This window comes from Pelodiscus sinensis, chromosome 26 (genome assembly GCF_052426305.1).
Source record: "Pelodiscus sinensis isolate ZL-2025 chromosome 26, ASM5242630v1, whole genome shotgun sequence".
Taxonomy (NCBI): Eukaryota; Metazoa; Chordata; order Testudines; family Trionychidae; genus Pelodiscus; species Pelodiscus sinensis.
This window is the reverse complement of record NC_143077.1, coordinates 9,250,748-9,278,617: the sequence shown is the minus strand read 5'-3', so window position 1 is coordinate 9,278,617 and position 27,870 is coordinate 9,250,748. Positions and strand designations below refer to the sequence as shown.

General features: G+C 49.1%; 1 protein-coding gene across 4 annotated transcripts in view; it reads left to right on the top strand.

Moving 5' to 3' along the window:
• Positions 1-27,631, top strand: part of STK40 (serine/threonine kinase 40) — a 51,307-nt gene extending 23,676 nt beyond the window's left edge. For all 4 annotated transcript variants that reach the window (XM_075908957.2, XM_075908955.2, XM_075908958.2 and 1 more), the window contains 9 exons: positions 161-246; positions 1,076-1,219; positions 8,487-8,714; positions 10,460-10,512; positions 19,062-19,177; positions 21,937-22,081; positions 22,482-22,601; positions 23,495-23,579; positions 24,717-27,631. In XM_075908957.2, coding sequence (XP_075765072.1) covers positions 161-246; positions 1,076-1,219; positions 8,487-8,714; positions 10,460-10,512; positions 19,062-19,177; positions 21,937-22,081; positions 22,482-22,601; positions 23,495-23,579; positions 24,717-24,935 — 1,196 coding nt within the window. In that variant the 3' untranslated portion in view covers positions 24,936-27,631. The remainder of the gene's footprint in view (positions 1-160; positions 247-1,075; positions 1,220-8,486; positions 8,715-10,459; positions 10,513-19,061; positions 19,178-21,936; positions 22,082-22,481; positions 22,602-23,494; positions 23,580-24,716) is intronic.
• The last annotated feature ends 239 nt before the right edge of the window (positions 27,632-27,870 follow it).

Genomic DNA, 27,870 nt, shown 5'->3' with positions numbered 1-27,870 from the left:
TTTATGGGAAGAAGCCGCACAGTGCGGGCATTCATACCTTGCTGAAAAAGGAACTTGATTTAGACTTATGCAAACTGTATGACTGCTGAGTATTGACATAACATTGAATTAGTCAGAGTTTCTTGAAGAAAAACAAATCTGTTCTGCTTTGTGCCGGTAGGTCCCCGGTTAGGTAACTCTCCAGTGCCAAGCATTGTTCAGTGTTTGGCAAGAAAGGATGGGACAGATGACTTCTATCAACTGAAGGTGAGCAAAATCTACTATGGGCGGATCCTCTGAGACTTTTTAACTTTTGCTTCAGCAGATGAGCTGCCTGACTCTTGGGGGAATGCAAGTCTAAAGCCCTTGTATATACTAGCGCACTGTTTTTCAAGCAATGGTAAGAGTACCCTTAGGGGTACTGGAGAGAAGTCTGGGGGGTACCTCAACGCAACTGGAATGTGGAGAAAACAGAATTTGTGTGTTAAATTTTACAGCATTTTATTATTTTTGTACTTTTTACACTCAAAAATGTCATCACCTGCCCAGCTATGATTCAATTGTTTAAACAAATGTATTGCAAAGGTAGAAAAAAATTGTCTGAAAACTGTTGGTACTGGGGGTACTTTTTTTTTTAAGGGGTATTTTATTTTAAAAAAAAAGGTTGAGAAACACTGTACTGGGGAATGGCAGCTGAATCTTCATGCCAACAGTTCAGCTCCACAGGCAGCAACATTGGTGCAAGAATTAGCTTTTCAGCAAAGCCTCAGTGGCCACCGCTCTGAACAGCATTAAACAGTTTCCACTAGGCTGGGGAACTAAGCCTGGTGTACTGGCAACAAAGGAGGAAAAAATCAGGGGTACTTGCAAATGGCAGCGTGTTTCCTGTGAGCTCATCAGATTCATGCTTTGTCACGCTGCACATGTGTTAGTTCAGACGCTGTGGCAAGTACATAAATCAACCACTGGTGTAATTCCATTCAGCATTTCAATGCACATGTGAATGTTTAAATTGTACAGCTGGTGCTGAAGATTTGGGAGTGGGGGACTTCAGTTTCCCCTCAAGGAATAAGGCTTCTTTTCTCTTTTCCCAAAGATCCTTACTTTAGAGGAAAGAGGTGACAAAGGAATAGAAACCCAAGAGGAGCGACAGGGCAAGATGCTGCTGCATACAGAATACTCTCTCCTTTCCCTTCTGCACAATCAGGATGGAGTGGTTCACCATCATGGGCTCTTTCAGGTACAGCTAGCCACCTCCCAGGCTCTCTGAGGACACTGGTCCTCCACTGGACCACTTCTCTGTGCAATGCACTACTCACTGTGACTTTATTGTGCATAGAGAATTACCAGCATGCAAGCCATGATTAATCAGTGCCTCTTAACGCAAACAAGTGTATTGCAGAAACTATTGTGTGCTAAATGCTGATGAAATAAGACGTGATGTATTAGATTATGAAAGGATATGGGTTTTAATATGTGCACTTGAGCCAGCTTTGTGAGCATTCTGCTGCTTAACATTGAAAAGTAGCGTGAAGTACAAGAAACACGAGTGTCAGTCTGAAGAGGCTCTTCCAGTAGAGCTAGTACCTAGAATTGGGTCCACTCCAGGAAAATGGAATTGCCCCATGCCCCTTGCTTCACATTGGAGAGCCAGCATGTGCTAATTGGCAAAGTATCTTATTTAGAATGTGATCTCTGCTTTCTAGTTCCTGAGTCAGCTTCTCCCAATTCAGCAACAGACAAGTTTCCAAGAGGCAGTTTCAACATGTTACAATAAGTTGCTAAATGTGCTAATTAGCAATTAACTATCCGTGAGTGAACCAATTGCAGGGCTGTTAACACCTCTGAAACAAGCCATCTATTGAGTCTGTGACCCACTGATAAGAGATGTTAGGCCTTGTCTACACTGTCAAGATCTGTCTTGCAATAAAACCCGGAGACCATTCATGTTGCGATGGGACACAAACACCCAGTTTTGGGTCCAAAAATTTTTCACCTCCACGTGGGACTTTTGTCTCTTCTCCCCTCCTTTTATTGTCGACAGTCATGTAGTTGTAGTGTGTATTATAGTAGGTGAAACAAAATACAGGACTATGTAGCACTTTAAAGACTAACAAGATGGTTTCTTAGGTGATGAGCTTTCGTGGGCCAGACCCACTTCCTCAGATTAAATAGTGGAAGAAAATAGTCACAACCATATATACCAAAGGATACAATTAAAAAAATGAACACATATGAAAAGGACAAATCACATTACAGAACAGAAGGGGGAGGGGGGGAGGAGGGGGAGAGCGGTAAATGTCTGTGAGCTAATGGTATTAGAGGTGATAATTGGGGAAGCGATCTTTGTAGTGGGTCTGGCCCACGAAAGCTCATCATCTAATAAACCATCTTGTTAGTCTTTAAAGTGCTACATAGTCCTGTATTTTGTTTCAGCTACACCAGACTAACATGGCTACATTTCTATCTCTATTATAGTAGGGTTTTTGTCCAGTTGATTGACCTCCAGGTTCCAGCCTATTTCCCACAATGCCCAGTTAGCAACTCTGGTGACCACTTTGAACTCTGCTGCTTTGCAGCCATGTAATCAGGGGCACCCCTCCACGCTGCAATACCCAGGAAATTTAAATTCCACTTCCTAGAGTCTGGCTCATTGTGTAGTGGTCCTTACCGCGTCTTCTCAGGGAAACAGGTGGCTCTCGCTCAAAATACTCTTCAACTTGGAGCACTGCAGAGCTTTTGAATCTTATCAGTGTGGGGGGCGAAGAATCTGTGTATTCACAACTGCAAGTGACCCACAGGAATGGGGACATGTACAGTCACATTTCTTGAGCCCTGTGTGAGAAGAGGTATCACCGCGAGACTCTACAATGCAAAGCCAAGGTAAAGGAATTCCAGCAGGCACACAAGACGGCAAAGGCAGCAAACCGCTGGTCTGGTGCTGCACCCACAAGCTGTCATTTTTATAAAGAATTGGATGTAATCCGGGATAGGAACCCTAGGTCCACACCTGAGGAGAATGCACAGAGTCAGAGGCAGAAGTTATTGATGAACAGATGAAAGCAGATGAGGCGCTTAGGCTCAATCCAGTGCTCCAGGCAGCAAGGAATTGTTCTCAAGTTCTGATGTTTGTGAGGACTCTCAGCAACTGTATGTGGAGCATGAAGGAAGGGAACAGGGTAAGTTGCTGTGCAGGCGGGGGAGAGGGGCGGTGGGGTTGATGGCCATGTGGGGTGGTGAGTTGCTATAGTGCAGCTGGAGGGGGGGAATGGCAGCCACCCGGGGCAGTAAGTTGCTGTGTGGGAGGGGCATGGCATGGGAAGTTGCTCTTGCAGACCCGGAGGTGTGGGGACAGGATGACCGGAGGCTGTATTTCTGTGAGCTGGCTACGCCCTGCCTGGGTCTGCGTTCTGTCCAAACAGAGCATGGATGTACACAGAGCTATCAATAGAATTTTGTTGGGAGAGGGTGTCAAAGCTTGTCCTGATTTCCTGGGGCTGCCATTTCCCCACCGCCATACTACAGTGCTCTCCCAAACCATCCTTCGTACTGTGCTGCTGGAACCAAGGTGTCACAGAATTTGGCTGCCAGGTGTCCCCCACTTGCATCCAGAAGCTGAGCCCAGGTTTGCCTGTTAACCATCAGCAGGGTAATGGCAGCCTGTCGACAAGTGTAGGATTATTACAAATTGTTTCCATGTACACCTGCTGCCCAAGCACAGACTGTACTTTCTTGGGGACCCCATGCCCAACCTTCCTCTCTTCCCCCCCCGCCCCCCCGCCCCACCTTTAAGACTTATCAGGATCAGTGTATCTCGTGAGATCTGTTTGCCTCTAGGGCAGTGGTTCTCAAAGTGCAGTCCACAGACCACTACCTTACCGGTGGCCCACGGCTCAAGTCCAGCTCCCTCTTCCCCCATGCAGCGGGCAGCCTGCACTGCTGTTCCAGCCTCATGGTCCCCACACAGCCGCGAGGCTGGAGCACCATCTCCGGGTTCCCACTCGGAGGGTGCGCAGGGTGGGAAGTGAAAATAGCCCCGACCTTCCCTGCCACACCTGGCTCGCAGAGAGAGGCAGAGCAAGCAGCTCTGTGTGCTGCCACCCTGTGTGTGCCCCCCCCCCTTGCCCCACTGGGGGAACAGCAGCATGTGGAGCTGCTTGCTTAGCCCCTCTCTACAAGCCAGGTCTGGCGGGGGAAAGTTGGGGCTTTTTTCACCCTCCCTGCCCCTTCCCGCCTGTCCTCTGAGCAGGAAGCTGGAGCTGGTGTGCCAGCCTCATGGCTGTGTGGCAAGGTCAAGGCTGGAGCAGCAGCACAGGCTCCATGCGGTGTGAGGGAGGAGAAGGAGCTGAGTTTCCCCCACTCCTCACCCTGCTGGGAGAATGACAGCGCAGTGACTCACTGACCGGGGGGTTTCCCTGCTGCTCCCATTGGCCGGGAGCAACGGGGGCATGAAGCCGGGTAAGCACTCCCACACCCCACTCCTACTCACCCTCCCCCCACCAAGACCCTGCACCCCCATCTTGCTCCTACACTCTCCCTTTTGTCCACATTGCACCCTCCCTCCTGGCCAAACATCCTATCCCCCACCCTACTCCTGCATCCACCATTGCTCTTGCATTCCCCCCTCCCCTTTGGCCATACATTGCACCCTCCCTTGCTCTTGCTCCCTTCCCCCCAGCCAGACACCCAACTCCCAGCCTGCTTCTGCACCCTACCTTCCACCCATACCCTCACCCCCTCCTGCACCCCACCTCTTGCCCAGATCCTGCATCCCCATCCCTATTGTACCTGCTGGCAGCCCTGTTCCGCAAACTGAACCCCCTTATTTTTGTCCCCACCCCAGAGCCTAAGGGGGGGGGGGTCCACAAAATCCACTAACTCCAGAACCCCAGAAAAGTGAATCTGGGCTATGGGAAGCCCTGAATCTCAGTCCTCCCTGTCCCTTGGAGCTGGAGCACCAGAGAAGTGAGGTGTCTCAGTTGGGGGCCGCATCATTGAGGGTTGGGGGGTTTGGGAGGAGTTTTTTGCTTCTTACTTGTGTGGTCCCCAACTGATTGTTTTCTATGGGTCAGTGGCCTCCGACCCAAAAAGAGTTTTCCACCCCTGCCATAAATAAAGAAAATATTGAAACCTTTTGTGTTGGACATAAATTAATATTTTACTTAATTTAAAATGAAGTTTGATAAACTAACAAGAGAGGTAAAATGCTTAATCTGTTTAATAATTTAAATTAAACCATTCTCCCTAGCTGTAGCACTAACAAAATGGCTCAGGTGTAATTATGTAATTAATGGTGAGTTTCCATTAGCAACTGGTGGCCCTCAGGAAGGTTTGCATTGAGCCAGGCGGGCCATGGGCCAAAAAGTTTGAGAACCACTGCTCTAAGGTAACAATAAAAGTGTCAAATTTTGTTCAGAGATGTGCATGTTAGTGAAATGTTATAATCTTTATCATAAAAAACAGTCACTCCATTGTTAACGGTTCCTTTTTCCAGATCAGACCTTGAGAAGACGGGTACACTCACCAGCAGACAAACTCTGTCAACTAAGAGAAAAACCTCAGAAGACGAGGATCTGATCAAGGATATGTAGCATCGTTCAAATTTCAAACAGAGAAAAGGGAGCAAATAGCAGCTATGAAGATGCAAGTCAGAACAAACCGCTGAGCGTATGCTAAGGCTCATGGAAGATCACAATGAGATGTTGAAGTGTCTTGTCAAGATGCAGAGCAAACAGCATCAAAGGCCTCCCTGACAACACATGCAGAACTCTTTCCACAGCAACCATCCTTCCATGCCCATACGTTCAGCCACCCTGACTGCATGCAGAATTCTTTATCCAGCAACCCTCCCTCTATAACCACACACTCATTGTCACAGCGCACACTACTCCCTGTGAAAGCAGCTATGACTTTGACAGCTGGACATGAACACAATTGTGAGGTTTTCCAGTAACCCTTACAATCCCTTACTTTTGATTATCCTGATGGAAAGACAACAATAAAGACACACATGATGCAGGTTTCCATGAATTTAATTTGTGACAGGACTCAGACCAATGGCTCTGGCCCCTGGTAACCTGAAATACCCTTGGGTTGCATGGGAATGCCTTGCTCAGGATGAGCAGTGGGATGAGGCAAGGAAGCAACCCCAACCCACAGAAATGTCTGTGCCACTCATTGTCAGAGAGGTTCCTCAGAGCCTGCCTTATATTGATGGTTACTCTATGGGCTTCTCTGACAGCGTGAGTGTCTGGCTGTTCAAACTGTGCATCCCAGCGCTGTCTCATTGTTCCACCCATGGGCAAACCCTTGCTTACGTTATTTGTGTGAGAGTAACAACAAGCGGCCACCACCTGGGGAATATGGTCTTCCAAAAAGTCCAGTCTGCCATAGAGATGCCTCCATCTCCGTTTCAGTCTGCCAGAGGCATATTCAATAACCATGTGGTATTGGCTTAGCCTGTTGTTGAACTATTCCTTTCAGCTGTTGAGGTGACCTGTCTAAGGCTTCAATGAGCCAGGGCTGTCAGGCTCTAAGATCACTGTGGGCATTTTCACATCTCCCACTGCAATTTTCTGGTCTGGAAAGAAAGTCCCAGGCTGCAGCTTTCTGAACAGGCCGCTGTTCCCAAAGATGCGTGCATCATCCAGGCCACCCCGCCTTTATCTGTGAAACTTCCACAGGTTCCTGAAGCACCCTGGAGAAGTCCCCCTGCTGATGGATGTACTTTGAGGCAAGGTGGGGTGGTGCTGTATTGGGAATGTGTGCGCCATCGATTGCCCTGCCAGTTTGGAAAGCCCATGTCAGCAAAGCCAGCCGCTATGTCACCCACATTGCCCAGAGTCAGTCGTATGCAGCAAAACGTGACCTATTGCCCTGCCCTCTCTCCCACTCCAAACTGATTTGCAACGGAACTGCAGCGATTGGGAGTCATCAGCTTCCACAAAGCAGTGGCCACACGCTTCTCTTCCAAGAGAGCAGCTCTCCTTCAGGGGTCCTTGCGTCACAGTTCGGGGGCCAGCTCAGCACCCGGCTCCAGAAAAGTTGCTTTAGGCATCTGCAAGTTCTGTAGTCACCGGTCTTCATCCCTCACCTGCATGACAGAGCGATCCCACCAATCGGTGCTGGTTTGTCTAGTCCAAAAGTGACACTCTACTCTGCACAGCTGCTCTGTGCCAGCCCAATGCGATGCCAATTCGCTGCGGTCCCTGTCATTCCCATTGTCACCTGCACCCGAGTCTTCGTCCCCTGCTATTGCATAAGTAGCTCTGCTGCAATGTGTAGTGTCCTAAGCACATTGAACACAACATGGGAGAGAATTCTGGGATCCTCAACTTCTCACAGCAGGTGCTGGATTTTACAGCGAAAACTGTCATTCAAGTGGCATGAGAGCAAAGAGGTGGCGGATGGGATGTTTTTCCCGTTCCCAAAATGCCAAGTGATACGTTGCACATTCCCACAGCACTTAGCAACTGAAGTTGACGTCAGGCACAATGGGATGCTTACCCATTTTGCTTTCCCCTTTCAGTTGACAGGGGAGCTAGCAATGTGGCCATGAAATGTCGACACTGGGTGGCAGAAAAAACAGGTTTGATGAATTTTCTGTTTTGGTGACTTTGACACATTGACAGCACTTTCATTGCCAAACCTTTCCAGTGTAGACATAATCTTAGCAGTGATGCACTTGCTGGCTAAATGTCAACAGCCTGATTTTCCACTGAAGCTTTGTCTATGACTGTTAACAAAAACCGAGGCTACGTCTACACTGGCCCCTTTTCCGGAAGGGGCATGTAAATTTCACCAGTCGTAGTAGGGAAATGCGCGGGGGATTTAAATATCCCCCGCGGCATTTAAATAAAAATGTCCGCCGCTTTTTTCCGGCTTTTAAAAAAGCCGGAAAAGAGCGTCTACACTGGCCCCGATCCTCCGGAAAAAGCGCCCTTTTCCGGAGGCTCTTATTCCTACTTTGAAGTAGGAATAAGAGCCTCCGGAAAAGGGCGCTTTTTCCGGAGGATCGGGGCCAGTGTAGACGCTCTTTTCCGGCTTTTTTAAAAGCCGGAAAAAAGCGGCGGACATTTTTATTTAAATGCCGCGGGGGATATTTAAATCCCCCGCGCATTTCCCTACTACGACTGGTGAAATTTACATGCCCCTTCCGGAAAAGGGGCCAGTGTAGACGTAGCCCGAGGGTCCAGCTGCATTAGTTACAGTCCTGTGTCTGGTTTCTGAGCATGCTGGTATTTGATTAGGTTTTGGCTGTGTTGAGTACCCATTCTGTTAGATGAGTGTATTCTCACTGTCTCAGTTCTCCACTACTCAGGCTAAGAAAAGTGGACTAAGCCTTATAGTTGCTAATCTTAAATCAAATGGACGTCTCATGTAATCTCTTATCTGTGCTTCGCTTATTTTATTCTAGCTATCTAAAAGGCATCTTATTGTTTAATGCATATGCCCCCTGCACGTGGAAGCTAGATCATTTATTTAAACTCCATTCCTTGCCACTGCAGGACCGAACTTGTGAAATCGTGGAAGATCTGGAAACCAACAGAATGGTCAAGAAGATGAGGAAGCGCATTTGCCTTGTGTTAGACTGTCTCTGTGCTCACGATTTCAGTGACAAGACAGCGGATTTAATCAACCTACAGCATTACGTCATTAAAGAGAAGAGACTCAGTGAGCGGGAGACTGTAGTTATATTCTACGATGTGGTACGAGTGGTGGAAGCATTACACAAGGTACCATCTCCATGTAGCCTGTGCATGTGTCTTGGGGGAGTTTCGTCCCAAGGTAGCATCCTGGACTTTGTAATGTTTCATCCTACAAGCTGGATTGCAAAGGATGGATCTCTGCTCTCTTCCAATAATACAATCTTTTTTAAACATTAAGCTCTATACTAGGGATGTAAAATCCTGTTTAGTTAATGGGCTAAATATTACATTGAACCGGTTAACCGTTTAAACGTGGGTGGGCAGGAGCTGGGATGGAGTGGCCCTGCTGCAGGCAGAGGCTGCTCCAGCCAGACCATAGCACCCCTGCCTGGGTCCCGTGGGGCTGTGGGAGAGCTGCTCCACCCTCCACCAGTTAACTCTAATGCTTACCAGTTAACCATTCACAACCCTACTCTACACACAACTCTGTGTTCGGTTGAGGCTAATCAAATTCAGAAACCGCTCCAAAGCATTTCCTGTGGAAGAAATATCAATCATGAGTAAGATAAAAATGGATTCAGATATAAAAACCCGGTGCTGCTAGTTTGAGATCAATGAACTGGAAATTGCTGTGCTATTAAAAATAGATTCCAGTGAGGTTTGTGACTAGTGATGCTATAAAAAGCAGCATCCGGCCTCCCTTAGCAGAGCCTTGCCAGTGAGCTAATAAACACACACATTTCTCAGACTAAAGGGGCATGGTCAGGGCTGGCAGCCTGCGGCTCTGACCCAGCAGCTGCAGTCGGATGTGCCATGCAGCAGAGCTAAAGTAGCAGGATTCTGATACTATAGTTTTGAGGCCTGGTAATAAGAATGGCACAAATGGGGTAGTACAAGGGTGGGGGATTCGCCCTCAGTGCCACACTAGCACTTTGAATTTCATTGGGTGTGTCACCAAGCTCATTAGACATCTGACAGATAACCAAGGCCCTACCTAGAAGGGCGCAGGGCAACCCCCCAGCTGCAGGCCTGGCCCTGCCTCTGCTGCACCCATGCTCTGCCTCCTTACCCCCTCCCTCAAGCAACGCAAGTTGGGGGATTGCACAGGGTGGCATAGGGTCACCGCCCTGCCTTCCTCCATGCTCACCGCAACACCCTCTGCTCCGTCGCGCTGCCCTCTCCCAGTCGGCTGTGCTCCACTTCACTGCCACAGCAGGAAGCAGAGTGCCATGGCACGCTGCTTCCCACCACCCTGGAGAAGAGGGGCCCAGCAGTCTGCAAGAGGGCAGAGCAGATCTGGAGCCCTGCTGCTCCAGATCCCGCTGCTGTGGTGAGTGCAGGGAGGGGGGAGCCAACCTCAACTGCTGCCCTGTGCCAGGCCTCCATGATTCCCTGGGTTTCCATAGGACAGTTGAGGCGGTCCCCTAAAGCGTGACACAGCTGTCCCAAATCGGTCCTATGGATGGGATGGCTCTGTACATGAGGCTTTGTACAATCTTCTTCACAGCTTTAGGCCCTGAAACAACTAGAAAGAATCAAACTGGATTTCAGCAGTGTTTGCAGACACTCACATTGCCATTTTGAATGTAGACGGATCCAGCTATATCTCTGCGTTGTAGGCATCACGTTCCGTGTGCTGCCTGTGTGCAGGAATAGCCCTTGGATTGGATGTCATGGTGACAGACTAAGGAGCATGGTATTTATCTCTAATATGAGGATGAGGAAATCTCAAAAATAGAATTAGTGCTTTGTGCGTTCTGGGGGCTAGGGCCAGAACTGAGCTAGGAAGGCTTGTGGTGATATCTGAATGTAACATGGAATCTGTCTTACAGAAAAACATTGTGCACAGAGACTTGAAGTTAGGAAACATGGTGCTAAACAAAAGGTAAGTTTTCTGAGGGCTCTTTTCTGCATCTGTTTCGTGGTGCTTCCTTAAGGAGTTTGTTTCTTCATGGGTTAGCTGTGCAGTTCTAAGTTGACACCAAAAAGGGGGGCTGTACCCGCCATCTATGTTGGAGAGAGCTGCCCCTTCTGCCCACAGTCCATGCAGCTGGATCCCTGAGACCCCTTGCTTCTCTCTCCTCTCCCCTGCAGCTGAAGCAATGAACCCTGCTGCCCAGAGGAGCCCTGAGTCCCTCCCTTCCCCCCCCGCCCCCCGAACCAAAGGAGCCCCAGAAGAGCTGCAGCCTTCCCTCCCCTGACCCCAAGCCACCAGGGAAAAGCTGCAGTCTGACAGCATCTCCTCCTGGAGAAGGACCAGAGCTTTTTCTATGCCCCGTGCAGGTCCTGGGACAGCTGCAGAGGTGGTATCTGCTACTCCGCTTCCTGGCTTCCTCAGTAGTCTCTCTGGGGGGCTGGGAGATTACTGAGGTACCTAGGAAGCTGAATAGCACGTGCCTCTAGCTGCCTTGGAACTGGCATGGAGCATAATAAAGCAAAGCCTTCACCCGAGCAACCTGCAGCTCGGTGGCAGTGGCAGCACCTGGGGAGGCAGAGTCTCCCCTGGCCTATTACACCCGACACCCATGTACACAGAGCTGCTATTCCAGAGATGGGGAGAGGAAAGAAACAGTTTTAATCTTTTCTTTTGTCCCCTGCCCCTACTTCCAAAATTCTGTTTGAAGTCCTGCAAAAGTGTTCAAAGCCTAACCAATCTTTCCCCCACTGTACTTCCACTGCCCACCCCATGCTGTTACCCTGTGATCTAGAGGCCAGGCACTGGGTGCAAGTCTCAGCTCTGCGACTGAGAGGTGCCTCAGTTTACCCACCTATATAGCGTGGATGACGGCAATTGGCAGTGTTGAGATTTAATGTTTGTCATATGCTTTGAGATGTGTGGATGAAGGTCTCCATGCAAGAACGAAGCATTTCTCCTGTGGCCAGATCTTGCTTGTGGCAGTTGCTGCCAAAGCTGCTTTGCCTCCAGGTTCTGTCCAAGCCTGGACAGTGACTGTGATAGGCAAACCACAGTTTTGCCCTCTCCTGGACTCCAAGTGCACCCCCTCTCGGGTCTCGGGCTGTTCCTTCTCTGCATGGAATCTCCATGTTCTTTCACTCCCACCCAGCTCTTTGGACCGCAGTCCTCTGATCACCTGTGATGACCTCAGCAGATCCAGTGCCTGCAGGTCTGCCCCCTCGGGGAGCAGAGGTCCAACAGCCTTCTTAAAGCAAAGCCGTGTTTCCAGTGAACAAAGGCCTGTAGGAGAGAACCTCTGAAAACAGGAAACAGTTGCCAGGCATGCCTGCCTGTCTGCCTCAGAGCTTCACCTTCCCTGGAGGCTGGGAAGGGCCCTTCGAGAGCACTGATGCTCTCACAGCACCTGTCTCTATTCCTACCAGCACTTGGCATTGACCTCACCAAGGCTCTTAGATTCCCAGCGTTGACAGAAAGAGCTGTGTCTCCTAGGCCCATTGTCCTGTAACTGCCCCTTCACCCTTACTAGGAGGTTGATTATTTGTAGCTAGTTTCCCTGCTTCCTTCTCCCACAGCCCCCTGTCAACCTAGAGCCATGCATTCAGACAGCAGAGTAACCAATCCACAGCAACTTAATCTCTCTGATCAGGTCGCATTATTTCATGGCAGGCCCCTGTGTCCATCAATTACATCTTGATGGTGGTGCCTTTGGAGTATGGATTGTGAGAGGCTGGGGAACAAAAATTGACTTTGTAAACATTAGTCCAGATTGAATTTCATGCCCTAATTCTAGATGGATTTGAACCTGAAGTTTCCACTCTTAGCTGTTACCATTTGAGGCTATTAATACACGTGGCGGTATTATGGCAGATCAGTTTTTAGCTCCGAATGTTAATTCCTACTACGCGCCACAATTTGAGCAAAGCTTAACTGACCGCTAAATTCAAATGGGTAATCTTCCTGTCCTACTAATTCTGGGGCTTCCTGAGCAAGTCAAGGAAAATCTCATCCTTAATGCCAAACAATGAAGGGTTATTTTAATGCTTTATAGAAGGCAGGGTAAAACCTTTGAATTACAGGCGGCCAGGTTAAGACAGTCAGACTAAATCAGGGCTGGGCAAAATATGGCCCATGCAGCAGGGACCCTCAGGCATGCTCCCTGCCTGTCCCACCCCCTGCATGCCACTCAGAAAAGCAACTGTAGGGCCCTGTTTGTCTTTGAACAGCTGTGAGTTTGGGGGATTAGGGAGAGGCTTCGCACACTGTCCCTGCCCCCAGCACAATCCCATTGGCCAGTAACCCACGTAACCCAAACCCTCTGCACCTCCCCCCCCAATTTATACTGCCTCCCAGACCCTGCCACCCCAGTCCCCTGCCCTAGGTCGTAACCTCCTGCCCTATGTCACAACCCAAATGCCTGCACCCCTTCCTGAGCCCCAGTCCCCTGCCTCAGGTCACATTAATGCAAGATCTCTTTAAAGAGCAGTAAAACGTGCAGTCAGCTTTACTTTTACTTTGCAGATTTTCATTGTCCGACTTTTAGGGCAAACATTTACTCAGTTGACAGATCAGATGGCTTTTTGGTAACCTGCACAAAATTCTACTTCCGTATGAAAATCCACCTTTATTGACTCTTACCTCATCACTAGTTAATACAGCTTCTGTACTTAGAGTTTATCTGACAGTTTGGGTGTACAAGGCAGAAGAGAACCCTTGTTGGTTCTGCAAAGCTAATGCGAGTAAAAGCGTGGTCAATAAAGTGAAGTCAGATCCCAAGACACATAGGAGCAAGACATGCTATACATTGACCCATGTTGACATGGTCACACTTCTGACCAACACCACCCTCTGTATTAGGCAGTTGTCCTTTGGAAATCTGTGTTCATCCAGTTCTGACCAGCTAAGCTGACCCTCCTGTCACTCCCCAAGTTGTATTTGGCACCAGGCACCTCTTTGCTCTTTCTCATCTTTCCCTTCAGGATGGGTGCTTCTCTGCTGGTGCTGTGTAACAAGATCTGCTTCCATTCTCTTGTCTTGCTGACGCCCTTTCCAACTTCAGGCTTATTTTGCTGCTGCTTTTTTCACAACTGGCTTAAACTTTGGGTCTTGATTCTGTCCTTAGTTGCTCCTGAGGTGTCTCATTAAAGACAGTGGGATTGGCTGGGTGTAAAGGCAGAATGGAGCCTTGTTTTTTTGTGGAAATGAGCTGCAAGTTAATTACATCTGATAATTGAAATAAGTTAGGCTTTCAGTTTCTCTTCTGGTCAAAGAGCAGAATTTCCTGTGTCGGAGCCATTGTGTGCCCTTAATGTGCATGCATAGCTAGCGCCACTGACTCTAGTGTGGATGGTATGCATGCCTGAGAGGGCAGGATCTGGTCATTGCGTTTGGAAAATAAAAACAGGTCTGCCCAGGCTGAAGTATCCGAACACCCAGGTACGCTCCCCTTGTCCCCAGAAAGGGAACTCTCATGTTCCAAGGAGGTTGGCACAGGCTCTTTCCTTTAAGGGCGGGAGGTGCAAACCAAGTTCCTAGAAAAGGAAAAAACATAGCATCAGCCAAAAGGCTCATAACAAATGTGACTCATTCATAGCAAACGGTGCTGACGCAAACCTCCATTTACAGTTCTCTCCTAGTCCTGATGGAATGGGATTGTGACAGCCTGGAAGGAATAAAGCCATAATTTCTCTGAACTTAAACTGTAAGAGCTGGTCACCAGTGATTCAGTAATCAAGTAAATCCTGCTCTGTCCTCTCTCTCTCTCTTCTCTCCCCTTCCCCCTCCCCCCCCCCTCCCCCCGCAAAAAAGTGGTGAATCTTTTGAATTCATGTTTTCTGACACTCATTCAAAACTGGATTTTAACTGAGTAACTAGTGACTCCATGTTAGTACAGCCACTCCCCGACTTACGAACACACCGACTTACGACCATCCATACTTACGACCAACCTTCCATTAACCCCATTATAATATTTTTGAGTTGAGAACCAGGTGCGTCAAGTTTTTCGAACAGCGTAGGTAGCGCATTTCAGGGTATTTCTGACTTACAACCAAATTGAGTTATGACCAGGTGTTCGGAACGTAACCCGTTCGTAAGTTGGGGCCTGCCTATATTATCTAATGCTGAGTGTGGCTTTATTCTGGCATGCAGTCAGTTTTGCGGGCCTTTCTTTAGTTCACTTGTTTATCCCAAAAATCTAGTCTTGTCTTACAAAGCAAATGTAGCTGGTTCTCAACCCTTTTAAACATAGTGAAAATAAAGTTTGCACTTTAAGAAGAATTGGCCATGCTCCTGTGCACTCATTGGGCCCAGAGAAGCTGAATCACACATTGTGCAGCAAATCCTAGGACCTCTCTTTGTGCATCAGTGTTAGGCTTTTCCTATCAAAATATAAATTGATTTGGAGAAACATTCATGTTCTTTCCACTCTGTCTCTTTTTCATTTGGGCTGTGTCCAGACTCAGGGTTTTTTTCGAAAAAAGTAGCCTTTTTTCGAAAAAACTTCACCTGCGTCCAGACTCAAGCCGCGTTCTTTCGAAATTAAATCGAAAGAACACGGCTTTTCTTTCGATGGCGGTAAACCTAATTCTACGAGGAAGAACGCCTTCTTTCGAAAGTTCCTCTTTCGAAAGAAGGCGTTCTTGAATGTAAATAGGGCTTCCTCGAAAGAGAGCATCCAGACTCGCTGGGTGCTTTCTTTCGAAAAAGCAAACCGCTTTTTCGAAAGTTCCGCGTGTAGTCTAGACGCGCTCTTTCGAAAGAGCCTCTTTCGAAAGAGGCTTGCAGTCTAGACATAGCCTGGAAGCCACGCATGTCCACCTAGAACATTGAATTCCATTACTTAAAATACTGTGTTGGACTGATTAGTTCATTCAGGCTTTAAAAATTCATATTTAAGTAAAGTGGCCATAAGAACAGCCACACTGGGTTAGACCAAAGGTCAGTCCAGCCCAGTATCTTGTCTTCTGACATGGGCCAATGCCAGGTGCCTCAAGGGAATTAACAGCACAGGGAATCAAGTGATCCATTCTTTGTTGCTCATTCCCAGCTTCCAACAAACAGACTAAGGACACAATCCCTGCCCATCCTGGCTAATAGCCATTGATGGACCTATCCTCCATGAATGTATGTAGCTCTCTTCTGAACCCTGTTCAAAGCTATCTTAAGTAGTTGAGTTCCCACTTTACTAAGCAGACATGAATTTCACAGTAACCTTTAAAGTTCAAGATTTTAGTGAGAGTGTTAAAATTGCTTAATCACAGTCACAACTTTCACCAAAATTGGCCAGGTGCCAGGGTCATGCGTGTTTCCACTTGATTCAGATTGCCGTGCTGTTTTGTTCTACTTCTCTTCATTTGTTACCTAGTGGCAGCACCGCCATATGGTACAGTAGTTCGTCTGTGTTGTGGAGCGCACAGGAGCTGGGGAGCATCTCCGATGCACACGTGTATCCAAACTTTGTCAGGGAAATGGGCACTTATTGAGCACGACTTTAGCTTTGTGAAGACTGTTTAAAAACATTTTGGTAGATCGATCTTGCGTTTCCTTACTACACTGTTGTCCCTATCTTGCTGCACTTCAAAGGGGGAAGCACCCTATCGACTAATCGAACAGTCGATGCAAATTGCATCAACTATTTATTTAGTCAATTACTTGATATTTAACATCCCTACTGGCAAGGAGTCCCACAGGTTGACTGTGTGGTGCGTGAAGAAAAACTTCCTTTTGTTTTAAACCTGCCACCTATTAATTTTTCATGTGGTGACCCCTACTTCTTATATTATGGGAACAAGAAAATAACTTTTCCTTATTCACTTTCTCCACACCAGTCATGATTTTATAGATCTCTATCATAGTCTCCTCTTTTCTCAGTGAAAAGTCCTAGTCTTTTTAATCTTTCTTCATATGGGACCTGTTTCAAACCCCTAATCATTTTTGTTGTCCTTTTCTGAACCTTTTCCAGTACTAATATATCTCTTTTGAGATGAGGCGACCACATCTGTATGGAGTATGTGGGCGTACCCATGGTTTTATATACAGGCAATAAGATATTCTCTGTCTTATTCTCTATCCCCTTTTTATAAAACAGCCTTGTTCTTGTAACTAAGCTCCCCTCACCCTAAATAAACTCTTAGCACAAACTCTCTACAGCAACGTAAAATGTCTTTTTGATCCTCAAATTACTGCTATAGTAGCTGACGAAAATATATTTACAAATCTAATAGCATTTCTATCAAGTTTTGCTTATTTGAGCTAGAGATATTTTCCCTGTTCCCATTAGTTGACTCAATATAAATTTTAGTTGGTTGATTATTGATCAAGTATACTAGTGTCTGGCCCATGCTATTTGCTGCGAGGACAAATTGGAAGGCCCCATCCTTTTTCTGAAGAATTCACAAAGCAAAAGACAGAAATGGGAGGGGTGGGAAAGCATGCGAGAAGTGTGGGGGCAAAGTGGTAATAAGCACGTACTCTGCTAGGAAAAGAACTGCAAAAGCCTATTTAAACTACTGAGAGCTGGTCCCATCACAAAGATATTCAGATGTATCCCTTAGGATCCACTTTATAGTAGAGAGCAAGGGCATTTCAGGATGACCCTGGAAAGCCACTGAATTGGTATTGCTTGCTCTTCTCTGGGGTGAAGGCCTTTTTTAGGAACCATTAGGCTCATGGTTTCAAATCTAATCCTTTGTAATGTAGGTCTGTGGTGGTGTCCTGCAGTATCTGGGGCTGCTAGCAACACCCGAGAGGGAGATGAGCTTGTTTGGTTGTCTGGGTGTCTGGTCAGCGCCTGGAGTGAAGTTGTGGGAATCTAAAGTCTTATGCCCAACTCCCCTGATACCAGCCTTCTGCTCTCACCAGCATGCATAGACAGATGTGGGATGTGTTAGCGTACACATGTAAACGGTTAACCGAAAAGCCTGGGCTCATCAGTTAACCTTCACAGCTACAGAAAAGTCAACAACCGAATTCTGTGGTTCACCTGCATCAGTTGGTGGTTTTCAGTGCAAGGAGCTGCATTCCCTGTGTTTAACGACTACAGGTGCAGGATAAACTTTCTTAACTTTTGTCGTTGCTGGAAAGAGGCAAAATGATTTGGGCTGATCAGAAATGTTTTCGTTGCCAGATATGCCTGTCATAGCAACACAGTGTTTTCTCTGTTGGCTGCCTGTCACTTTATAAAATGCAAACCACAGACATCACGTTCCTAAGATAATGAAAATACCGCAGCCATTGTCACCTGGGAAACGGATCCCTTGCATGAACACTGGTGACTAGATCAGGCCTCTCCGAAAGTAGCCAGTGCAGCTGCTTGGTTCTTCACTTACAAATTAGATCATATTTCAGTGCCTAAAGAAAGCCGAGCAATCCTGAATTTCCTGATATCTCTTAATCGAAATGCTGAGCTTGAGTCTACCGTCCTTCCACAGCATGTCTCTTGGTATTCCACTTTTAATCTCTTTCCAATAAAATCTAATCAGAGTCTCCTGAACATAAATCTTGATCCTTAAATTAAAATAATGGGGAAACTCGCCACTGCCAACCCGCACTTGATTTTGTTTGACTCTTTTGTTGGATACACTATTTATATTTCATGGACAATTTTGACTTACGTCTTCCATTCCTGCCAGCACTACATGAGGAATGCTTTTTGAGGGCACAATATTGTCGTCTTCTAGACAGTGGTTTTAGCCTCTGTCCTTTGAGTTTTATGTTAAGAGTCTTGGGCTGTTCAAGTGACTGTTGCAAGTAACGTGGAGGTAATTCATTTCATAAAGAGCCACTCTGAAAGAATTTCTTTAATCTGATCAGGAAATCCTGTTGAAACAGGAGTATTCTAATGTGAAAAATGCATACCTATAAATTCCTTATCCTCTTTATGTAGGAACCATTATCCATAAAGAAACCCTCTAGTGGTTGATTAACCATTAGGGTTGCCAGGTGTCCTGTATTCACCCGGATAGTCCGGTATTTTCACCAGTTAAAAAAAAAAATTCAGAGAATACTGGACACCTGAGCTGTCTGGTATTTTCTGAATTTTTTTCCCCGGCCAGGAGGCAAAAATGCCAGGCACTTGGCAACCCTACACTCAGTGCCCGGCCTCCCCTCTCCCCCCGAAGCTCCCAGCCCCCACGCTTACCTGGTTCCCCAAGGCTGCTGGCACAAAATGGCTGTTGGCCAAAAGACCTAGGGGAAGCAATGCTTCCCCTGGGTCTTAGTGCTCAGCTACTCCCCTGTTACTATCGCTGCACTTACTCTTAAAGGGGACATGCTGTTTTATTTTAATTTTTTTTAAGTCAAGATTTTAAAGCCCAACACAGAGATGCAGCTGGACCCCTTGCCCATGTGATGGGCTGGGTTTATGACCATGGCTGCTAGCACAAATCCGGCCTTTTCTTGGTGTTTTATAGGCTTCCTGCAAAGAATTCTAGCTGTTTCTGCCATAGTGTAAATTCCCTTGTTCACACTGGCTCCTGGCGTGGCTCTCCTGCTCACTAATGCCTTGTAACCCTCCCCAGGACTCACCGAATAACCATAACAAACTTCTGTCTTGGAAAGCACCTCGTGAGTGAAGAGGATCTGCTGAAGGATCAGCGTGGGAGCCCAGCCTACATCAGCCCAGACGTCCTCAGTGGTAGGTGATCCCCCTTCCTCCCTCAGTGGGAGTTCACAGCCCATGCACAGGGAGTCAGCTTTGTTTTATTTGTGTGCTGCTCTTGTTCCTGGAAGAGAAGCATGTCTAGGCTTGTTCCCAGATGTAACATGCCTCGAAGATCCTCTTACAGCCTAATATTAGAGCTAGTCTCTTTTCCAAGCAGGGAGGGGAAGGGAGCAGGAAAAGTGTTCCAGTGTAACTTAATCCAGGAATTATAGTGCTCTCTTACTGTGAAACCAGCATGTCCACACACGGGGTTGGGCAGGAATCTTGGGGAGCTCCGTGGATAGACACGCTCTTGTGCTCTCAATTCCGTCCCACGAGGCAGCCGAGCAGCTTAGCTGGTTGGTGAGCGCACATCCCGTACAAGAATCAGGGCTTAGTCAGTGCTGATGCTTTAGGAGTGTGGCACTCGCCCCATACCATGCTGTTCGATGGCAGCTGTCTCACTTCTACATAATCTCTGGGGAGGTGCACTGGTGGAAATTAAAGATCCCATGGCACTTGGTGCTGAATAAGGGACACTGCCAATGTCTGTTAATGTCCTGGTCTCTGAATCCGCAATAGCCAACACTAGATGGTGGTTTTGTTTGACTAAGCAATGGCTGCACTGCCAGTTCCTACTGACTATCCGCTTTAAAGTGTTCAGGGCACCTAGCTCAGAGCAGGGTGTAAAGTCCGAATCCCAAGTCTGTGCAACTGCAGCTGAGCTCTTTGTACCTGGAGAGAACGGAGCTTAGTGGGCTGTGATGATCAATGTTGCTTCAGAGTCAAGCCTGGCCCAAGCTGGTGTTTGACCACTGTCCTGGGGGAGTTTGGCTTCTGTGTGTTTGGCTTTTGCTGGTTCTGCGAGGAAACCTCCCTCAGCCTGGGCTAGGGATGTAAGTGAGTAGTCGACTTCCAGAAAAGCCTAGGCTTATCAGGTAAGCAAGTCGACTACTTGCTCTTCCCCCTCCCACCCCATATCAGCCGTAGCAAGGGGAGTGGGGGAAGCACCACCCCCCAGCTTAAAAGTCAGCTCCACCCCCCAGCACTGTCTCCGCGGTACTGCCTCCCCCCGGGCTTCTGCCTCTATCAGAGGCAACCACATCAGGTGGGGTGGTAGGGGAGGCCCACAGCAGGCCCAGGCTAAGGGCTTTGCGGGATGGAGCCTTGGATTGGGAGAGCCCATAGCTGCAGCATGAAGGCAGACCGCCTGTTACTCTGGGGTGCACCTCTCTGGTGTGAGCACCTTCTGAGCCAGTCCTGTGACTGGGAAGAGTGTGTGTAACCCTTCCAAGCCCGGGTCTGCGCACCCGGAGACGTAGGTTGAACCCTCGAACCTGCTGTACGAATGCAGCGCGGGAACCATGCAGTGTGCTCCCTACCTGGCAGCAGGTGATACCCAAGGCCATCCGATTTTTCTTCCAACCTAGATCATTGTTTAGTTTCTAAGAGATGCTTCTTAGTGTGACGGAGCCTCCCTCTGTCTGCTCCTCTAATATTCTCGGGCAGGTGGGAGCTCGGTGCATCACTGACCACCCATTGTTTAGGGCTCTTGAGGGAGCTCTCCCCTGGGAAGAGATGGCTGACAATGTCCCTGCGGGAGAAGGCGGCAGGCAAGGAGGAGGGCGAGGTGCCTCCTGAGCTGCACGCAGCAAAGCGTAATTGCTGCCAGTGCCAAGTGCTGTAGCGGTGACTCACTGGTGACTCAGAGGAAGTTGGTCCCTCAGTCCTGTGCTTAAAGTTCAGCCTCGGTGCAAGCTCTGCTGCGCTTCGGCAAGGACGCGGCTGCCGGGATCCTGAAGCAGCAGTTCCTCTAACGTATTCCACAGCGTCACGGGGGCTGCCGTGGAGGGTTCCCGGGATGCCGAGGCATGGGGGAGAGCTGCTCTGAGCTGGGCCAGACTTCAGCAACCATCTGCTTCAGACCTCTCCGAAGGGCTGAGCTGTCTCAGCTCACTTGGGTGCATCTGAGCCGTATGTGGCAAACCAGGGAGTCTGCGTGGCCACATGAATGGCGGTGGGTCACGTACAGCTGCGTAGTCGGGGCTGTATGGTCATAGCAGCCAGATTGGTGCTGACCTGAGGTGGCAAGTGCAAAAAGATCCCTGCAGTGAGAAGCACAGGGGACTGGGGAAACAGCCAACAGTCATGTTCCTCTGTACCGTATAAACCTGAGTTGGAGCAGTAGGCACCCAAACCAAGGGTACTTGACTCAACACTTGCAGCACCTGGGGTGGGGGACACGGGTCAGTGGAGTCGGGAACAAAAGACAAGGGTATCCCTCAGTGTGGCTGCAGAGGCGATAGGACTTTAGAAGAATCCCAGAGTACCCCTGTCTGCTTCCAGACAGAGGAAGGATTGCGTGAACGTCACCAGAATTTGAACCTGCGGCTTCAGGGAGCAGGATAGGCCACATCCCAAGCTCCTGTGAACTGCTGTGTGGTGTCTGGCCATGAGAACTTGCACATTGAACATAATCTCAAGGTCCTATGGTAAACAGTTCTTCCCCCCAGCCAGGGGAAGCTTCAGCTAGAGAGCAGCTTGACTCGTTACACCCCGCTGGGTATCCGGCAAAGCCGTGGTGTTAGGCACACTCTTAATGGAGCCTCCTTTGAAAGGCCACTGCCTTGCTCGGGATCCTAATACCGAAAGAAGAACTTGTTGGGAACCAGTTCCTGTGCTGTGGTGTTGTGAATGAGAGAGGCCAAGGTCGCAGCATCGCGTGACCTGCCTTTGTCCCTTCCTCTCCCCAGGTCGGCCATATCGTGGGAAACCCAGTGATATGTGGGCGCTAGGCGTGGTGCTCTTCACCATGCTGTACGGCCAGTTTCCCTTCTATGACAGCATACCTCAGGAGCTCTTCCGCAAAATCAAGGCTGCCGAATACACCATCCCCGAGTGAGTGACCCAGCCACCGGCGCACCCAGCGCTTGATGCATGCATAACTGTGTTGGGGGGCTTGCAGTGCTGCGCCACGCACGTATCCCAGCATACAGAGGTCTACAAGGGAGCAGGAGCTGTGCTCTGGCCCCTCGTTCTAAATGCGAGCAAGGCCCTAGTACGGCTGCACCCACCTAGAATGAGGAAACTCATGGATATACAATAAAAGGAAATAAAACCCGGTACTAAACGTTGAGCTCTGGGGAATCAGAGAATAGTCCTTGTGTTGCGTGTGCTGCCCTGCTCGCTCATCCCCTGCCTCACACCGGCCCCCGGTTATTTCTCCCACCTCTAGCACTCCCTGGGCCATGTAACCATCACAGCCTTGTCTTGTTCTGACTGTACCTTTCTCCACCAGAGATGGGCGGGTTTCTGAAAACACTGTGTGTTTGATCCGGAAACTGCTGGTGTTGGATCCGCAGCAGCGTCTCACGGCCTCCGAAGTACTGGAATCCCTCAGCTCCATCATAGCATCGTGGTGAGTGCTCTGAGCTACGGGAAAAGGGCGGCTGGTGCTCCCTGGGGGTCAGGTGCACATCTCTTGTGTCAATGGTAACCGATCCTCATTGCACTTTGGTGGCCCACGGGTTGTAACTAGTGATATGAAGTTAACGTAAAACCAAGCATGAGAGGTGGAAAAGGGCACTGGGCAGATGCTTCTGTTTCATGCTAGAGCATTGAATTGTGGGTAGGGACATAAAGGGGTAACCAGTTACCAGTAAGCATTGCCTTACCAGCATGCTTACCAGGGTATATCATTGACCTGCGCCTGACCCAGCTGGAGCAGCCTCCTGTCCACAGCATGCTGCAGGTGGGGCACTGCTCCAGCCCAGCCAGGCCACTCCACCGCGGCGTGCTAGTTAATCGATTAAACATAGTTTAACCAGCTAACATTTTAAAAGGGATTTTACATCCCCAGTCGTGGGTGGGACAAGGAGGCTGTTTAAGGATAAATCTGACTCCAGAGCTGTGTGCTTACTGAGCAGGGGGAAGCTCCTTTGTCTCCTAACCAGGAACTCACTGCTGCAGCAGTCCTCCATCCCCTGCCCCCCATGGCTCATTCGAATTACCCGTATGGCTCCTCAGTGTGCCCCGAGCCTGGAGCTAGAAGGGCACCTGGGGAGCCAGCTGTCAGGCATGGCAATTTTTGGAGCAGAGGCTATTTTGATTTCTACCTATACAAGGTGCCAAGAGACGCATCCTGTTTCGAGCACTGGCAAAACCAGAGTGTGAAGTAGCGTCTCGGTGCTCTAGAGACGTCTAGTTAACTAGAGCCGCAGCGTGGCAGGGGGGCTGTACCAGGTCTGTCTTCCGTGCCTCTGGCGTGTCTGTGCCATACATTGCTAATACACTGTGTTCTCCACACCCCAGGCAGTCCATGTCCTCACTAAGTGGCCCTTTGCAAGTGGTGCCTGATATTGATGACCAGGTGACTAACCCAGAAACTCCCCAAGAGGTGAGGCTGCAGCTGAGATGGGAAGGATTTGGTTGTGGTGGGTGGAGAACCGGATGCCCAGCTGAGAATTCGTTGCTGTTCTGACAGCCAGCTCCTTTGCCCCCAGGCCTCAGTGCGCTTCCCCTTCTGTTGCCTTTTTCCTCCACCCCCTCTCTCTTGTCCCTTCACTGAGCCCTTGTCAGGGCACCTCCTGCCCTCCACAATACAGGGAGGGGCGTGTGGCTAGAATCCCAGGGCAGACGGTGGCCGTCTCTATCTGTAGCAGTGACTCTAGTTCAGGGTAGTCGGCCAAATCGGGATCCGCGGATGCTTTTGAATGGATCCTGAAATGCATTTACTTGCCATCATCATTATATATTATTAGTGTCCCTGGGCTCTGGAAACAAATAATTGACTCCCCCTCCTGAGCTGTGTGGAGGAAGCAGCAGGCAGCAGCACCAGCGAGCTGAGCTCGTACATGAGAGATTGGCCTCTTGGCTTTTCCGTTTAACAATTGGGCTTGAATTTTCCCTGTGTAAATGAGCTCCCCAGAGTCGCAGCTTCGCTGTGGGGAGAACCAGGAAGTGGTAGCGGCACCACCTCGGCAAACATCCTGTTCTCGTTGCCAGCACATTTGTGGGGGGAGCGATGGCCGGTGACCTCACTGTGCCAGCGCCCCCCTTAGAGCCCCACTAGCCAACCTGGGCTGTGTTCCTCGCCTGGGGGACACTGGCTGCTGCTTGGTCCACTCGCCTCACTGGGCTGAGAGCGGCAGAGGAATGGTCAAACCAGGACATTGGTTTGACCACGATCAAGTGTCGGCAGATCTGGGCTGGATTGCACACACTTGGCCCGGTCAGAGTGGGCAGGGGCATCGTTGTTGGCCAAGGGGCAGCCCATGAGTGCCCCTTACTACTGTTCCCTGGTGGTAACTTCATGGGAGCCCTGTGCGTGTCCATCAGTAGACGGCCTGCCTAGCGCCAGGCGTGCTTCGGTCACAGGTGGATTCTTTCCTTCCTTCTCGGTAGCTCGGGAATATGTAAGACAGGAATTGGGTGCGCGAGGCTGACGAGAGCTGGGAGTTCACCCCAGCTGGCTGTGTGCTTTGCCACGGGCCAGGCACTCCGGCAGCTCTGACTCGGTTTGTCTTGTCTGCAGGCGAAGGTGACGGAAGAGTGCTCCCAGTACGAGTTTGAGAACTACATGAGACAGCAGCTGCTCCTGGCCGAGGAGAAGAACACGCTGCATGAAGCGAAGAGCTTCCTGCAGAAGCGGCAGTTTGGCAACATCCCGCCCGTGCGGCGCCTGGGGCATGATGCCCAGCCCATGAACCCTTTGGATGCTGCCATCCTGGCCCAGCGCTACCTTCGGAAATAGCTTGCCATGCCTCCAACAGCACATGCACCATCTTGCAGTCTGCCTTTTCACGTCGCCTACTCCAGCTCGACAGCAATACCTGTGCCCTGTGATAGAGAAAAATGTAGCAGCTCCGTCAAGCTCTGTTAAGGGACACGCACTCGTGCTCGCTCTGTTGGAGGGAGAAGACTTTTGAAAAAAGCTAGTTTTGGAAGCAGCAAACTTTTGGCATCTTCCGGAATCTCTGATTTATTTTTTTTTTTTTTTTTTTAAATCCAAGCCTGGATGACTAGTTTGCTTTTAATCATGACTTTTTAATCTACCTCTGTCTTTTTAACTGTGCTGTTCTGTGGATCGAGCAAAGCCTCTGGGAAGAGAGGTTGCTAAGGGGGGAATCGGTTTGCTGGCAGAAGTGCCGTGGCTGAGTGTGCAGTCCAGAGAGTTGGCTGGTAGCATTTGCTCCATATGGTTTGAATAAGCTTCATTTTATCTGGGTTTCTTGAAAGTAACTGTTTCTTGAAACCTCCCACTCCCACCCCTTATCTGCATGAAACCTTCGTTCTAATTTTAACACAACACCTGGGTTGAATATATTTTGTCTAACGCTGGCTGGTTTCTGGCATCTTAGTAACAGCACTTTGGGCCTCTAATAAGCTGTGTAGGAATGTTACCATCCAAGTCACCTTAGGCAGCTAAGAAATGAAGCCTGTTTTCTGAACAGTGAAACCAGGCTGAGATGCGAATGACCATTTCGGTCCATTGCAAGCACTGAACGTCTTTCCAGGCTTGTTCAGAGGTTTTGCAGAACCCCATTTAGCCCATCTGGGCCTTGCCTCCCCTCTCACCTTTCATGGATTCTTTTAGCTTTTTGAGAATATATGATTTAATCTGTTTTTTTTCTTAGTAGCTTATCTAAGGTGCAGTAAATTTGCATTAATTGAGTCGTCATTTTCACCGTTCATTGTGGTACAGATATAATATATGAGTTATAATGTGAAAGTTCCCCAGAATAATCTATGTAGATTTAGAGGGAGGGGGTTCGCGAAAGCCTCTATTGTATGTGCTCTTTAGTTTATCTTGCCACGCGAGTCTGGTGCTGCTCCTCTGGGCTGGTCATTAGGAGTTAACGTGGACAGGGAGTCCCCTGGTTCCACCACCAAATGCCATTCCATAAGCGTTGGGCCGGGTTGAGAACAGGATAGATCGTTTCTGAGCCTCATTTTGTGAACTGGATGCCTGTCTTGCCAGAGAACTGTTCTCACGGGAGAGATCCCATGGCCCACGCTGTCCGATCCAGGCTTCTGATTAACCCAGAAGCCTGTGTTTCTTTTCAAACGCGGTCTTTTCCCTAGACCTGACCACACACTGTTCCCAGCCGGAGCTTGGAGCCCCGCAGCACTTGCGCGAAGAAGCTTTAATGTAACGTTCTCTCTCCTAGTTGTGGTAACCAAAGAAACCACCCGACTTCAGTGGAGCTATATAAAAAGCAGTAGCGTGGATAGCGGGGAGCTGTCTGGGCAGGTGCTAGGAAATGCTGGAGTAACAAGTGTGAGATGCCAGCAGTCCCTGGACCCTGGCTGGGAATTCGGCTGGACCCAGGTTGGGCTCTGGGTTGCCAAATCAAAATACTCCTCACTGGATACAGGGGCTTGTACTAAGTAGCAGCAGCGTCAGGGGACCTGCTGATGGGCCCAGGCCTGTGCAGTCACCAGCACCTGCTCTTTCGTTCTCCCTGTTACTCTAGTGAGCACAAGTGTGGCCTAAGTAGCAGGATTTATTTGTAGCTTGTTGCCGTCTCTTGCCTAAAGGCTGGCGCTGTCTTTAGACTGCTCCCAGTTGTATTTAAATCTACAGCCTTCTGTCAGTGGGTTCTGCCTGGTAACGCACTCGGGGGCTGAACTGAAATTCCTTGGCAGGAATATCCATTGTAAGCTGTGGGCATTATGTTCTGCCTCCAAACGCCCTGCAGCAAATTCACAGTGTGCAGGAAATTAGACTTAGGAACACTAACGGGGACTAGAACAGCCTCACCAAGCTCGCCAGGATGAGCCAGTAGCTTGAAGTTGTACTAGTCTCTTATTTATTTTGTTCAGAGATGATACGCACGGGTCTGGCACCGCTACCCCTCAGTGCCGCCAGCATGAGAGCTGGCGGGCAGAGCCCCCTGCCCCTGGCTGCTCCAGAATATTGGCCGCCCGCCCTGTCACACCTCTGCTGGGCAGGCCTCCCTGCAGGGGGTTTGAAAGTCCTGGGCATTGCACCCCGCCTGCCGTCCCATTCTTGCCAGCTCCTTCCTACCACAGGTCTCTCAGCAGGCTGGAGCCCAGGAGCACAGTGTGGATTGTCACACATCCCCTCCACCCCCACCTCCACCCTGTCCCAGACTAGCTTGCTATTCATGTTGTGTGTTTTCCCAAAGTTAAAGCAATATTCTGGGGACTCTGCGAAGTTGTATAATACTGAGTATTCCTGCAAATGGCTAATCACCAGTGAATGGTCACATGTGGATAGTAAAGAAACTGGAAAAAGGTGGCAGTGCACGGGGAGGGTCTGAGAGCTGCTGGGTTGGTTTCAGTGGATTAGACATATGACATGCTGTAGACAAGGAGCCTATTGTAAAAAATGAAAAAAAAAAGTTTGTATAAAGACATATTTTTGTACTACATCGAAAACTCTTCCTGCATGTCAGCAATAAAATTTCATAATGTAGAACTGGTGTCGCGTGGTCCAGAGTCTTCTGTGGGGTGGCCATAGCATGGCAAGGCCGTATGCTGAGTAGCCAGTGGGGAAGAACGGTGACACCGCTCAGCCTCCCAAGGAGCAGGGGCGAGCAGGACTAGCCCACCTGATAACCCCTCCTCCATCTTCCTGCAAGGGCTGGTGGGGTCTCTTGTTCCAGGACTGTCCCTTTGTGGTGCTTACAAGTTGGATGCAGTGCAGGGGGTGATGCACTAGG